The following is a 15,230-nucleotide window of genomic DNA, read 5'->3' on the forward strand; positions in this document are numbered from 1 at the left end:
ACTTTATATTTTCCACTAATTAGCACTTATGTATTACAAACATTTACTAAAATTTTATAGCTCGCGAAAGTGAAATACGAGTTGATTTTTACAGAGAAGCTTTTTGCACTGCCATTGTAATTAACTGTCAATATTAAATATACACTTCATGCGAGAGTACCGATATAAATATATGTATATACATATGTGTGTGGGATTGGATAAATGCCAAGCGAAGACTTCGTAACATTCTACAGAATCTGAATTCATAATAATGTGCAACATGTAAAACAAAACACGCAGCTTGGACTATAAATAAATTCGCAGACTATCGATAACGATACTCTTGGCTGCAAATTAACATACTGTTATATGTTAGTGATGTTAACCAATATGTTAATTTGTAGGCAAATATGACAGTTTCACTTTTAAATTTAATTATTGTCAGCACACAATCAGAACATCGTTTGTAAAATACTAAACATCAGTGTTGCACATCTATGTATGTATACGTATGTGTATGTTGTTAAACGACAACTAGGGTGCACGCACATTGACCTGAACATTTTTTATGCAAATAAAAATGCGCTAGTCAATTGCTCACTCCACCATTTCCAAGCTATGAAACCCTCCAGTCTGAGCTTCTTCCTCCTCGAGCAATTGCCGAGCGGACTCGATGCGGGCCACACATGTCGAGGGCGGCGACGTCGACGTCGACGTCGGAAGAGAGTACCAGCTACTGCTTTTGATGCGTTTCATCATCGCCTGGTGCTTTTCGGGACGATAGCGCTCGAAAATGATATAATGTGGATCATTGATAGGCGGCTTATCGAACATATGCTTCCAGCTCCAAACGATGCTAGCCTTGGCGCGCAGAGCAAAGTCCACACGATTGTTGGCCAGGAGACGCATTGCTTCCATATTATTGACATCCGTCAATGGAATCGGTTCGCCGTTGTGGGTGTTGCAGACGCTGCCCTCGGGATCGGCGAATATAGCTTGGATATACTTGAGTATATGCCAAATATGATGCTGATCCTTGTGCCAATCCTTAAAAACGGGGCTCAGATCGAGGCTGTGCGATATGGGGCAAATGTGCGGATGAAAGATGTCCTTCTGAAAGATGACAGTGGGCAGACAGCTTTCGTCGGGAAAGTTATCGGGCAACAGAATAGAGAAGCGGAATGCGCTCTCCGAATACATGCCGCTATGAATGAAGATCACACCGAACCAAAGCAAGACACTGGAATAGCTGGGTATCGCATAGATGCCCCTCAGTTTCTTCTGCTCTATCATTTCATACTCGGCGAGGACCTGGTACCCTTGATTGATCAGAGCCAATGTCTTGTTTTTGGTCAATGTGGTCTCCAAGCACATGGCAACAGCTGAAATTTACGACTTTTCACCGAAATTGCATTCGGCTCACTGAAATTTTGCACAATTCGGACAGATTTGGCGGAACTTAGACGGAGTGTGTGTGCTGGTGTGTGTTGTGTTGTATTGTGTGTAGTGATTGAAATGTTTGAGAGGCCATTATGACAAAAATATCCCACAATTTGAAACAGTTTTTACAGTCCAGAGCAGCAGTTAAAACCAACATTTTTGATAGTTTTTAAATAATGTCGCTATCGATATCGATAACGATAGCATAGACAGGGCTGCAATAGTTGATGTCTGTTGCTTCTGAAAAAAGTGTTCTTAATTTTTTACATACATGCATTAAACATATATTTTAGCCAGTTACTAAAATTAAAATTAAAATTAATTAAAGCTGAAAAATAATATTTCTATACAGAGCAAAATAGTTGCGGCTGCGCTTATTTGAGTAATATATATCGATATCGATACTTTTTGCAAACATTGCCAATTTAAACAAGTGCCATTCGCCGTTTATTAAATAATTTTTGTAAACCATTTTAATTGAAAATTTAGTACGACGTACTGTGTGTACAACATTGTGGCCACTTGCATTCATGCACCATGTCAACCTAGTACACACTACACATGCAGCGAAACGGGAATTGCCCACTGGGACAGTGCAAAAACTATGTTCAGCCGCACTTGCAGTCGCAGTCGGAGCAGCTGCAGAACAAGCAAGAGTCGTGGACACTTGGAGGGCACGGACGCTGCGAGTGGGCCAATGTCCAGCGACTGGTACCTCTGCATGTGTGTATGTATGTAGGTAAGTGTGTGTGTGCATCCACATGGCTGCAGTTATGTATGTTCTCGCATACTCAGCGGTATATTCAATCATGTCAAGTGTAATAATTTTTGCGAATACTCGCAGCAGATACAAACAAGCTGCACACACGCAGACAGCAAAGTCAACGCATGCTGCGCAGTCGGCGCAGCTAAGAGCTAAGAGCAGCGCATAGACAACAACTTCGCATGTGTTTGTGGATTTTGATTTATGGATGTTGTGCTCTGATGTACGGTTCTTTCACGCACTGGCAACATAATGTGGCATTATAATGTCTCATGTCACACACAGACACACACACGCGAGCTGATATTGTGTGTGTGTGTGAGTGTGAGCATATGTGTGCGAGTATACCTGGCATTCAAGAAAACTTATAGAATTAACAGGGTATTTAGCAGTTCTTACAGCAGAGGAATATGCCCGAGTTTTGTATGTAAATATTTTAATACTTATTTAAAGCATTTAAATTTTTTAATTACTTATATTCTTCTTTAAAAATAGACTGCATTTACAAGTGGGTAAGGTATATATATTTTGTACCTTGATTACAATTGTAATCTAACCAATTTTTCTCTTTATAAACAGATGGATTGTAAGTGTGTTAAATAGATATGAGTACTGAGAGGAAACATTTAGTTTCTCTAAAATCGAGTTTATATACTTATACACCATTCCTGACCAGAAGTTGCTAATGATGCAAAGAGAGGGTATCTACTAATAGGAACACTCGCTAGAAGCACATCAATTAATGCTCTTGGCGAAGTTGGGCATCCACTTGGAAGTCCCTGTATCTCCTCTGCGGCGTAAATATTTGCATGCCAATGGCCGCAGCTGCTGCTAATTGGCAAACGCGAAATCCGGAGACGGCAATTCATATCTCTTCATGTGTTTTTTGGCACTTTCAACTTAAGGGGCAAACATATCATAAAGACTCTGACAGACAGACGCCAAGAAGCGCTCTTTGATAAGTAACCAAACTGTGGCAGATAAGAAAGGCCCAGAAACGACGAACGGAAATGCAATATTCGTTGCATGCCAGGCAACAGAAATAAGAATGCAAAAGTAAAATAAAAATAAATATAAAATGTAAAACGAACTGCAACTCATTAAAAACGTATGTATGAGCGCTGTGATATGACATGATATGATATGAGACGATACGTTATGATTTCTGACTTTCTTTCCAGGTTGGTTAACGCCAGTTGTCAGTGCAGTGACATGGGTGCAACACCCAGGCGCAGAAAGGGTCAGCCGTTAGGACTTTACGGCTACACCTCATTTTCACCTACCCACAGCTTGGGTGAGTGCTGCAACCCATGTCAAAATGTTTAGCTTGTTTTATAGCGCTAAGGGCAATTGCTAATATGTATGTACATATATATGTACACCTTTACTGTTTCACCTGTGGGGAATTGCTTGTCACCTGGATACGCCACGGAAACGAATCGCAACATTCAATTTCTGTTTTATTTTATTATTACATTCAGCACGATCCCTCTCACATCTTTCTGGCTGCTCGTCTACCTTTATGCGGGCAGCAATTTTGTGCCGCCTTTTTAGCAGGGTTTCTTTTTATTTATATTCGATTTTTTTTTTTTTTTTTTTTTTTGCTGTTTTTACTGTAGGTATGTATGTTGCTTTTCTTATCAGCTTTCTTTCATTTATGCTACACTGCATTTTGGGTCGTTCTGAGCGCGACTTTGGCTCTCCGTTTGGTACGGCTCGTCCGTTGTAATACGGTGGCATATAACACTTAAGTGCTTGTTGTTGTTTTATAAGATAAACTTTTGCGAGGCCCACATGTCTGGCCAGCAGCAGCAGCAGCAGCAACAGCAACAGCAACAAAGAGGCAAAAGAATAATACCGTGATGCCAATTTCATTTACTGCCACTTTCATTAACCGAAAAGAAGGTACAGAGAAAGAAACAAAAAAAGGCCAAAAATAACCACAACTGTGGCATGTTTTATTATCGGCCCTTAGAAAGTTTTCGCGCTAAACTTTGTTCTTGAAGTTTGGGCAGTTGAGTTGAGAGTGTGTGTTTTTTATTTCTAGCCTCGACATAGAGTTGGCAAATACACCTGTATTTGCAGAAATTAAAAAACTGCGTCAAAGAGGTAAAGAACTGTGCAGTAAATTAAACAACTATTAATATAGCATATAAGCCTATTCCGATTATTTGATTTCAGTTTCAGTAGGTGTTCAGATATTTTTATATCAAGCTTTAGAGAGAACCTGCATTTAGTCAACTATTTGGAGCTTTGGCAATTTTCCGTTAATTAACAGAAGAAGGACTTCAGTGGCAAAATATGTATGTGTGTGCACAAATAATTAAATTACATTTGCTTATTCCAGAATGAGTGACATATTGATGGATGGAATTTCGGAATGAAAATATATATAATATTCAATAATTCTGATAAGTACATATATGGAGGTATTGAACAGTTAAAATTGAATTAATATATCTTTTTCAATTTTTAAGTAGAGAGAAAAAGCGATATTATATCTAATTGGATATTTATAAATATACATACCTATAAATTGGGTATGTATATATATATATATATAAATATTTTAAAAATCGTATTAATTTCGTTTTTATTTTTGTCTGTTAAAACTTGTAAAGTATAAATAAAATATTGAGGAATACTATGAAGAGAAATATCTAATACAGGCTAAAAAGTTCCAATATTGAAAACTTTAAGAACAAACTTTAAGAAGAGTTGATCTATGAGTCTTAAAACTGTGAAGGGTTTCTGCAACAAGATGGCTGCAAACGCAAATTCGTTTATAGTTAATTGGGCTTAATTCAAATTGAGAGCTAATAAGTTAAGCAATTCACATCAGTGTCTAATTGAAGCCGTAATGAATAACGTTTATTGAACTGTGTGCGTAATTAAGCACTCAAACCGCTATTATAGAAATTTAATCATAATTTATGTCCCCCATGCGCACTCGTGTAACTTAAAGTGCAACTGCAGAACGTTGTTATGCAATTTGCATTTTGTGCCACATACTTTCAGGCAGTCGTTTAAAATGCAAGCAGCAATTAGAACTATTGAGAAAAAAGGAATATGTAATTGCTGTAATAAGTATACCGAGGTCTCTATTGATTTATGTGAAATTTGTGTAAGGGATTCGCACTGTGTGTGGCATATTCAAATTGTGTGATATGCAAACGTGCTGAACGAACTCTCTCACTTGCCTTTCCGTGCGATTATTATTATTATGCCAAAGTTATTTGGTTACCAATGGAGTGCGACAACAAAAACAACAGCAGCAGCAGCTACAGCAAATACTAATATTTGCATAATCGCTGGTAGAGCAACGGCAGAGCAATTATTTCTTTAAAAATAAATTGCATGCACAATTGGTAGCAATAGTAAAAAGCCATGGCCAGGAGTGGACCACCACAGTGAATGCTACGGCTCAGACTCCCAACTCCGAGTCGGGCCTCGTTGTAATAGCCAGAAACAGTTGCCGTCTTCAGGTACACAGAACCAGCGACGAATTTGGTCAAAACGGCTTTTGACTGCCGCTCTCCGCCGGCCGAAGGTTTTTTTTTTTTTTTTTTGTATTCAGCTTTTTATTCTGTTTCGTTTCGTACAAAAAGGGAGGCGCGGCAGTTGAACAGCAACTGGAGTTCAGTTGAGCACAGCTCGTTCTGCGATTTGTGTGTACGCCTCATTCGTTTATTTGCATATCGATTTGGAGTTTTTAGACTGGCAGAACACGCTGGGTGCTTGGCTTTGGCTTAGCTTGGTTTGGTTTGGTTTGGTTTGGTTTGGATTTTAGGTTCTTTTTTTGCGACTGACTGTGCTGTCTTCCTGCTAGCCAAAAGTATTTGCATCCAGCAACGAATGCACTTGGCTTCATTTTATTTGCAGCACAAACAATTGCATAATTGCTATGCGGCCATAGAATTTGAATTTATTGGCCAAGCATTTAGCCTATGGGGCCCGGGCTACAAAGTAAACAGTTAACAGAACGCAAATCTATAGCTCATAAATTTTCATTCGCAACAATTTCACACCGAGCAGATTTGTGCGACAATTAAATTCAATTATGATCATAATTTTTGGTCTTCTCCTTTCAGATTGTCTATTCCTTTCTTTCTTTGGTTTTCGTAGCACACTTATCGTCGCGTCGCCTCATCAGAGATGAAAGCCCAGTCAATGGTGACAAAATGCTTGAGCTGCTGCTGATATGCTCGATAAGCACGTGCCATTAGCTTCTAAGAGTTTGATAGCGCTGCTTGCCCCGCCCAGCAACGTTGAGCTGGGGGCTACGTGGGGCTGGTAGCTGCTGGATGGGTTCGGGGGTGGTCTAGCACTTTGAACAATTTTAATTTGCCGCTCGAACGGGACTTGTCCCAAAGTTTTTATTTCAGCCCAGTCACGTAACCATAACTCGACAGTTGCCTCGGCTGACCCCTTTGTTGTTGCAAGAAAATTGAAAAGTTTCTGTGGCCAAGTGCCTAGAACATTTTCCGCAGCTCAAGCGGTTCGCTTAGGCATTAACGGACGATTCAGCTCTATTAATAGCAAACGATTCGAATCGGGTTCTAATTGAATAGTGAAATAATTGAAATATAGATAAGTTGTTCAAATTGACATTCGAATTTGAACTGAGAGTTTAAATTACTTAATTTAATTTGGGATCTTGTTTTATTTTTGTAGTAATCTATTTTTTGTAAAGTTCACTTAAATATGTCAAAATAAATAATTGATTAAATTATTTTGTATATTTTGTTTAAATTTCAATCGAATTTTTAGAAAATAAAAGAATCCCTAAAAATATTAAAAGCAAATATATAAATTTTTAGATATATAAAAAGTAAATAATAATTGTATTAAAATAATATAATTGTATTCTAAATATATATATTTGTATAAAAATAATAATTTAGCTTATACATAAATTTAAAAAAAATATATGATGTAAAAAATATAATAATTTAAAATTATTAAAATGTATTCTAAGTATAAATACTTCCATAAAAACTTAAATAAATAAAAAAAAAAAAAAAACTTAAAATATATATATACATATATATATGTATATATATTTTTTTATTAATATAAATTAAATATGTAAAATATAAATATAATATAAATAAAAATAAGTTTAAAAGATATTCGGGTGAATATATTTATTTATTTTTATTTTTATTGTTTTTTATTATTATTTTACATTATTCCTTTATATTATCATTATTATTATTTTTAAAATATATTAAATTAAATATATACAATATAATAAATAAAAATAAGTTTAAAAGATATTCTTATGAATATATTTATTTATTTTTATTTTTATTGGTTTTTCTTTTTAATTATTTTACATTATCCCTTTAAATTATTATTATTATTATTTTTATGACTATATATATTTTCTTAAAGCTTTCCAGCAGAATATCTTACGAACTACTTCTACAATTTAAACGCATATCATTTTCTATGTGTCATATATTTACGTTTATACAAATTCTGCTTTTACAGGGTATCTGATAGCACAGTGTACACAAATAATCAGCCTTGTGCAAACATTTCCCAACTCAGCCTCGGGAAATAATTAAAATTTTGCAAAATGCTTCTGTTTTCCAATTCGGTTTATTTTTTTTTTCTGCTTTTCTTTTTTTTTTTTTTCTTTTTGTTCGTCAGTTACTTAAAAATGCTCGTACATACATTGCCCTGACATCTGGCGAGTCCTATAAGTCACTCATTATGTCCGCATTGGGTCTCGGTTTATCATGTTCGTGGTTGACATTCGGCGCGGACGTAAATGAAGCAATTTTCTTGACATGCAAAACGTGCAACAGTTGCAAAGAGTCGACTGCACCGAATTGGAGCAACAGTTGCTGTTGCTGTTCCTGCAGTTAATTTTCGTACATATTTAATTCAACTTAAATTATTGTTAAACGAACTGCCATGCCGAGACGCGAGCCCAGTAAAGCTGGCCGCGCTTTGATGTGCACTCCATTAGCCGGGGCCGAGTCAAGTCGAGCTGAGCTTCAGCTTCAGCTTCAGCTTCAGCTTGAGCGACGTCAAAGGTAAAGTCAGTTGAGCTCTTTTTGCTTTAGCATCCATTTGCAAGGCAAATCAAAGGCTTAATGAATTCATTTCAATTAAATGCAAAAACAAAGCAGAAACAAAAAAAAAAAAAAAAGAAATAGAAATAAAAGCAAATCAAATCGCCAGCAAACAGCATCGCCGTGATAGACGAATGCCAAAGACCCGCCAGACAGTTAGCCTTTAGCATTAATAAATAGTTTAGCTTAGCTTTATTTCTACACGACTCTCGCTGGGGGAGCATGCACACACACACACACACAACCTGTATGAGATGAGAAGAGCTGGCATTTGAATTGAAAAAATAAGCCAGCAGCTTCTGCTAATTGATAGCGATCTAGAACAGATACCAAATCCAAATACGACCTGACAACCGAGAATGAGCCACGGAATCCGAATGCTCCGCTCGCTGTGCAGGCAAATCAAAGCTCTTCTCTGGCTTCTCCTTGACTGCCACCAAATCATGATAGCAATCAATAGAAATTCTATTTCACATTGCACTGCGCTTTTCTCATGCCAAGCGACTGGGCACAGCTGGCAACACCTGATCTATTGGGTTTTATTTGCAGTTTGCCATGAACTAGGTGAAGTATGCTGAACAATATTATAATAATAATTGAATGCTGATTAATAATTAAAGGTAATTAAATATAATATAATAAAATAAAATATAGAAAAAGTTGAAATGTACAATTTTCAAAATAAATAAATTACATTTTTAAAAATAAGACAATAATTTCTTGATTATAAAAAATTTTTTTTTTTGTATAATAGAAAATGTGTTTTTGTTTTTTATTAAAAAGGAAAAAAAGCATTTTTAAAAACTGTTGATTAACAAAATTCAATTTCATTTTTCATTGATACATAGAAACATAACTTTATAGATAATATTTTTGTATTTAAAAAAAAAAAAAAAACACTTTTAAAATTGGTAAAAAAAAATTCAATTTTATTTTCCTATTTCCAATTACTTCTTGCATGTATTCTATTATTATTATTATATTAATTGTTTATGAAATTAAAATACAATTAATCAAAAGTGGATTGTTGACTATTGACACGCTCTGTGCGCTTTCCATTCTTCAATGTCTTTATACATGTTTAAATATTTTACTGGTATGCGAGCAAGAGTCCACTGAAATTCCATAATTTTTAGCAGCCAGGGATTGGATTATTTACGTAGCTACTTAAGACCTCCTACCTGGGTCAATCACCCTACTTTCTTGACAACCCAAAAAAGAAGAGCAGGAAGGCAGACAGCCGGATAGGCGATAAGCCTTAAGCTGCTTAATCGATGACCAAAGAGTTGTCAAAAAATAATTCACAAGGCGGCATCAAAGGTAAATACGAAGACAGCTTGGCGTATACGTAATGTTATCAGCTGTGCAAATCTACCCTGTGGGATCGTTGTAGTAGCTGTTGTTGTTTTATGTTATTTACTCTTCTTCCTTCCCTTTGCTTCGCACAATTTTAAATGCAGTCAACGCTAAATCAGCGTCGGGCCCTTTACATGAGAAATATTTTAGCGTTCGATGCAAAAATGGTAGCAACTCGCAGCGTTCGCTTATCAGCGTCTGACGTATGCAGTCCAGAAAAAAATAAAAAACATGGGGGGAGCTACAGTACCAAAAAGAAAAAAAAGTAAGTTAAGTAAAATAAAGAAAGAACAGGCCGTGAGATAACGCCACAATGAAGACAGCAGAACGCGCCGCAGTTGAAAAATCGCAGTGGATGCCAAAAGCAGCGCGAAAGACGCATCAAGATAAATGAACGTGAGCCCTGCTTTAGTTGTTGTTGTTGTTGTTTTTGACTTCGAGATGCTGGAACCAAAATCAAAGTTATAATAATGCATAAGTAATTTGCAGCAGCGGCAATCAAACAAAGCCATCAGCTGAAGCGCTGAAGAGCTGAAGAACAGCCACAGAGGAAACAGCTCGTGGCACGGGCTCTGCTCTGCTCTACTCGGGCTGTGCCCAGCTCTTGACAACAGTTAATCAAAGTTAAAACGGATTGACTACGTCCACGTAAGCCAAACCATCAGCTACGCCCGGCCCGGCCAGCTATCGCCTCTTTAGGCAGTTATTTATTAACTGAAAATCATATTATCGGCATATCGCTTACGGCTTTGAATTGGCTGCTGATGCTGCTGCTGCCGTTGCTGCTGCTGCTGCTCTTGTTGCTGCTTCTGCTTCTACTTTTTTGGACTCCCTAAACTTTAAAAGTGTGTGTGCAGTAGCGCGTATTAAGTTGATCATCCTATAACAATGCCCTACACTCAAACCGAAGAAACTATTGGTTATGCAATACACGCCTAGATTCGCCTTAGATATATTATTATATTATAATAATTACGATTGTTTATTTTGAAGTGCTATAAAAAGATATTAATATAAATAATAATACAATTTCTAGTTATGAATTTAATTTCATCAATTTAATTTCATTATTAAAAAATAAAATTATAATAATAATATTTTATAATAATTGTGTATTATAAGTTCCTCTCAGTTATACAACCATGTCAGGCATTTCAATAATTCAATAAAAATTGTTTTATATTTATTATTTTCATAGAATATGTTATATGTTGTATTGCGAATTATTTCATAATTTAATGAATTATATTGAAGTTAATAACATTAATTTTACAAGTAAGATGATTATCTAAAATTTATATATCATAAAATTTAGGTGAGTACACAATTCCATATTGTTATATATTATTTGTAAAACTTTTTTTTCTTTTTTTTTATTACTATTTTTATGCTATAGAGTTTTATTCTAAAATTATTCTGACTTTCCATTTTTTTAAATACATTTTTACATTTTTTATTTTTTTTATTTTTTAATATTTTCAGTGAATATTTGTTTGTTTTTGTCTTGGTTATAATTAAAATATAATTAAATTTAATATCTATTTTTTAAATATACATATATATTTTTTTTAATATTAAAGCTAATAATTTATTTATATATAATATAATAATTATATAATTTATTATAATAATTTATTTTTATATATAAATATTGAAGCTTTACTGTTTGTTTATCAAATGTTAATTTCACTAAAATTTTGTTGTATAATTATTATATCATATTATTTATTTATTTTTTTTTTTCCAATATTATTTTAAAGTTCTTAAGTCGAAAGCGTATCAGGTGGACCTAACTAACCGCAACCTTGTCAATTTTCACGTCCTTCCGCTGACCATTTTATTGACTCTTTTTAAGTTGAGCAGTAAAAACGGCAGCACAATGGCCTGGACGAGGCCCAGACCTTAAGTTGCTGCCATAGGGCTGGATAAACAATGCCGCGGCATGTTAAGACAAATGCCTGGACTCCGCCGAGGCTGAGAGGCCAGGGCCTGCACCATTGTGGACTAGATTTTCAAAAACGAAAGAAAACAAAAAAGAAAAAAAAAACTGCAAGGAAAATTGAAATCAGGAAGTGTATTATATAATTTTATAGATACTAAACTCAACTTTGACACAAATCGACTGAGTGCGGTCTGTAAACATGACATTTGCTGTACACGAGCTGCTCGAAGAGTGGAAGAGCTGCTTCATGGCTAACAGTCGACTCGTTTAGGCCACAGTCAACAGGCAGCAACAGCAACTGCAGCAGCAGCAGCCGGCAGCATCTTTAGACGCTGTGCTGCGCGATGCTTATCGCAAAACGTTCAATTATTTTATTTGGTGCAGATGTGGCCGGCGATAAAAGTGCCTCTGATAGCAAACGGCTTCAGCTCCAAGTGGAGGCCAACAATGCAAGCGGGCCAAGTTAATGCTGTGTGTGCTTCGTAGCACAATACAAATACGGCCAAGAGTGCCAGCATGTGTGTTTGCTCGCCCTACTCGCTCTGGCCTCTACTTTGTATACGACTATATGAGATTCAATTAAAATCACCAACAACAGCAGCAACAACAAGAAGAGAACCAAATAATTGACACAAGAAAGCAAAGCCGCAAATTTGCTGTGCCACAGCAAGAAAAAGAAAAAAACCTGCAAAAAATTGCAGAAAGAAAAAATTCAGAAGAAAATTAATGTCATGCTATAAATGTTTAGTGTTGATGGCCAGGATCATAAAGTACCGAAACGAGGCTGTGTATAGCGCAACTTGAGCTTTAATTGAAGCAATAATAGAAATACAAAAAATAAAAAACAAAGAAATAAAGAAAAAAAAACTCATAAATAATGTAATGTATGTAATAACTTAATACAATATATTATATTTAAAAAAAATTTTAAATACGAAAAATTTGTTATTGTATGTCAGTACACATACGCTTAAATTGACATTGATTTTTTTCCGAAACTAGAGCGAACTCAGTTGTTATTTTACGCAAGTATGTGAGACAGACGTTTTCTAACCGTTCTGCATTGAAATCTCAATTTGAATGCGACGATATATATTTTATGGGGTCTGCCACGCCTTCTTTTGCCTGTTACATAAATTTAAATAGAACCATTTTACCCAGATTTCCATTTTCAGTAGGTTTAGGGTTTGGGGTATAAAAAGAAAAAAGAAGAACGCGGATAACAACGAATATCAACAGACACTTTTATTTGTACAGTGAATATTCCTTATGTGCGAAAGACTATTTGCTCGCTCTGTCACTTCTTTTTATCTCTTTCGTCCCATTGCAATAAGGCCATATTTTTTTATGCTATAGAAATTACTTAAAAGCTTTTTCTAAAGTGTTCTCGAGCGCGTTGTATGGCTAATAAAAGTTAGGGCAACTATCGAATTGGCCCCAACAGGGGCCAATATTTATATGTGGGTCATATATTTATTGTTATTATTTTTATTATTGTTATATTTAACAATACAATATTTCTTAAATCTTTACTTAATAATGATTAATAATCTTTAAAATATGCATGAATTATACACATATTCATGTATATGATAAATTACGTAAAAACTTTAAAATATTTGTACAATTGGAACAAGAACATATAATTCAGATTACTTGGGACGTATAAACATTTGCACAGATTTAAGGGAATAACTTCGGCCATGCCAATCCTGCCAGTAAATGCATCCAGTGGGTTCTAACTGGTTCGAGTTTTCCATTTTGCAAGTGAAATTTTGTCCGTTAAGATTGCTTTTAAATAAAGAAAAAGTATTTTCATCAAATTAATTAAGTATTAGTCAATTTACCTAAATGCACAATTCGAATACCACCAGCCACCTTTCAGAAGTTGGGCATATGTACCAAGAGAGATCAATTTGAACTTTGTATCCTCGCTCCCAATTTTAAAGTGCCGCTTCTCATTTTTCTGATCAAGAAATATCTCTTTTCGTTTGTCATTTTATGTAGTCTTTGCAGTCTTATCCAAAATTCCCTATTAAAGTCTCCAAAGCCAACTTTGTATTCTTCCCAATTCCTATAGAAATCGACCTTTCCATAACTGCGACGTTGTATTATGGTCCATTCCAAATCACAAGATACGGTAAACGGACTCAGTCCTTTAACTTCTACAGTTGCTTTTCCCAAATAATCTTTACACTGATCACAACTTTTCGGAAGATATTCATGATTTTGTTTACATTCGACTAATTTGTTTTGAAGGCTGCTTAGTTCAACATCCTCTTCAAATATATTCTTTTCGCATAGTGTTATGTTTTCTAATTTTTTGGATATTTGATCAATAATATTTGATTGATTTGATATTTGATTTTTCGATTCGTCTAGGGTATCTGTCAAATTCGCTATTTGCTGTTTGTATTCATTGAGAACGGCTGAATTCTCCTTAGCTGTTTTCTCAATAAATAATACATTGCTTTCGCAGGATGTTAAGTTTGTCAGTAAATTTCCTAATTTGTTTTCTAACATTGCATTTTGTTTTTCTAAATTTTCCAAGTCATTTTTGAATTTTCGGATTTCTCAGTCAGTTCACCTAATTGTCCTTTATTGATCTTTAAGTGATCTTCGTGGAGTTTCTCTAATTCAAATGAGCTAGATTATTTTGTAAAACTGTGATCTTTGTCTTTTTCATATTCAAACAATTTTTTAATAACAATTATATACAATTATATACTTCCCAGAATCAATATGCGTACAAGCTCAATTCGAAATTTTGTTGATAAAAAAAAGTACTTGAAGGTATTTTATTGTTCAATGAATAACACACTCTTCTCATCTCTAATTCTTATATTTGAACAAGTAATGGTGCTCTAGTGGAGACTGCTCGACTAAGAGATGCCCTGAACCCTGCATACTACTGATATTCCAACAATTCTGCAATACTTTATGCCCACATACATATAAACTCATACGTTCTGCTAACTGCGCAGTTAACAGCAACTGCGCTAGGGCTCTGCTGTAGTGTGAACAATATTGCTCGACTTTTATTTGTTAAATAATTTTTCTAGTAGTAAGAGATTCAGAACGTCATCGTAATGTTCAATGTGTGTATATTCCAAAGTCTCTAGTTCCATTTTCATAAAATAAAAGAAATAAGAACGGTGCGATCGGGCGTTACTGACTGCGGAATACTCATTCACATCCCATCAGCAATATTATCGCATTGCTTATCACGGCCATTCTGACGTCACCCACTCGTGATCTATGTACATATGCTGATACCCCAATCATCTGACTCATGTAGGTTTGAACAAAAGTATACTCCTAGTCCAACATCTAACATCGGCGAGGCGAAGCTATAGATATATAGCAAGTGGTCGACGAGGCCACTCGAAATCAGACCTAAAAGTCTTTAATCCCTCCTAGCATATTTTAGTGACATGCTATTCCACGTGTAAAAGCATAACATATAAAAACATAGAATATAAGAGCATTTCAAATAAAACCAGAAACAACTTAGTGCCTAAGAACCTTTTTAGCTGTGTTGCACTTCGATTTGCTGTTGCTGTTTTTCGGTCAGCCTGCGAATCTAAACTACTTTGAATTTAAGCTGCGTGCGCTACAGTGTGTGATAAAAGTTAGTGAACATTTGCAATTAAAACAAGCC

At 35.2% G+C, this 15,230-nt stretch overlaps 2 protein-coding genes and 1 long non-coding RNA gene across 6 annotated transcripts; 1 reads left to right on the top strand and 2 right to left on the bottom strand.

Annotated features, from left to right (window-relative positions):
* Positions 1–393: 393 nt before the first annotated feature.
* LOC108615094 (protein crossbronx-like) lies at positions 394–1,519 on the bottom strand. Its single transcript, XM_018009334.2, has 2 exons — positions 1,406–1,519; positions 394–1,364 (listed from the first exon to the last, which is right to left on the bottom strand). Exon 2 carries the CDS (start codon positions 1,354–1,356, stop codon positions 580–582), a length of 777 nt encoding a protein of 258 aa, XP_017864823.1. The 5' UTR covers positions 1,357–1,364; positions 1,406–1,519; the 3' UTR covers positions 394–579.
* Positions 1,520–1,610: 91 nt separating this feature from the next.
* LOC149268781 (uncharacterized) lies at positions 1,611–4,609 on the top strand. Of its 4 annotated transcripts, XR_016270677.1 has the most exons (6): positions 1,611–1,804; positions 1,912–2,161; positions 2,267–2,608; positions 2,681–2,702; positions 2,765–3,293; positions 3,367–4,609. It is a non-coding gene; the product is annotated as an uncharacterized LOC149268781 (long non-coding RNA). The 4 variants fall into 4 exon arrangements; XR_016270676.1 differs by having other exon boundaries at positions 1,611–2,161; positions 2,267–2,612; XR_016270674.1 differs by having other exon boundaries at positions 1,611–2,161.
* An 8,449-nt stretch (positions 4,610–13,058) lies between these two features.
* Positions 13,059–14,803, bottom strand: LOC149268782 (angiopoietin-related protein 4-like). Its single transcript, XM_089470044.1, is given in 4 exon segments — positions 13,059–13,360; positions 13,417–13,539; positions 13,542–13,884; positions 14,791–14,803. Coding segments are annotated over 4 exon segments (618 nt in total). The 3' UTR covers positions 13,059–13,221.
* Positions 14,804–15,230: the final 427 nt, after the last annotated feature.

This window comes from Drosophila arizonae, chromosome 5 (assembly GCF_054131065.1).
Source record: "Drosophila arizonae isolate 15081-1271.41 chromosome 5, UAZ_ARI_1.0, whole genome shotgun sequence".
In the NCBI taxonomy this organism is placed as follows: domain Eukaryota; kingdom Metazoa; phylum Arthropoda; class Insecta; order Diptera; family Drosophilidae; genus Drosophila; species Drosophila arizonae.

Coding starts and splice junctions, on each gene's coding strand:
- LOC108615094 (XM_018009334.2), bottom strand. CDS start 1,356: ATGTGCTTGGAGACCACATTGACCAAAAACAAGACATTGGCTCTGATC.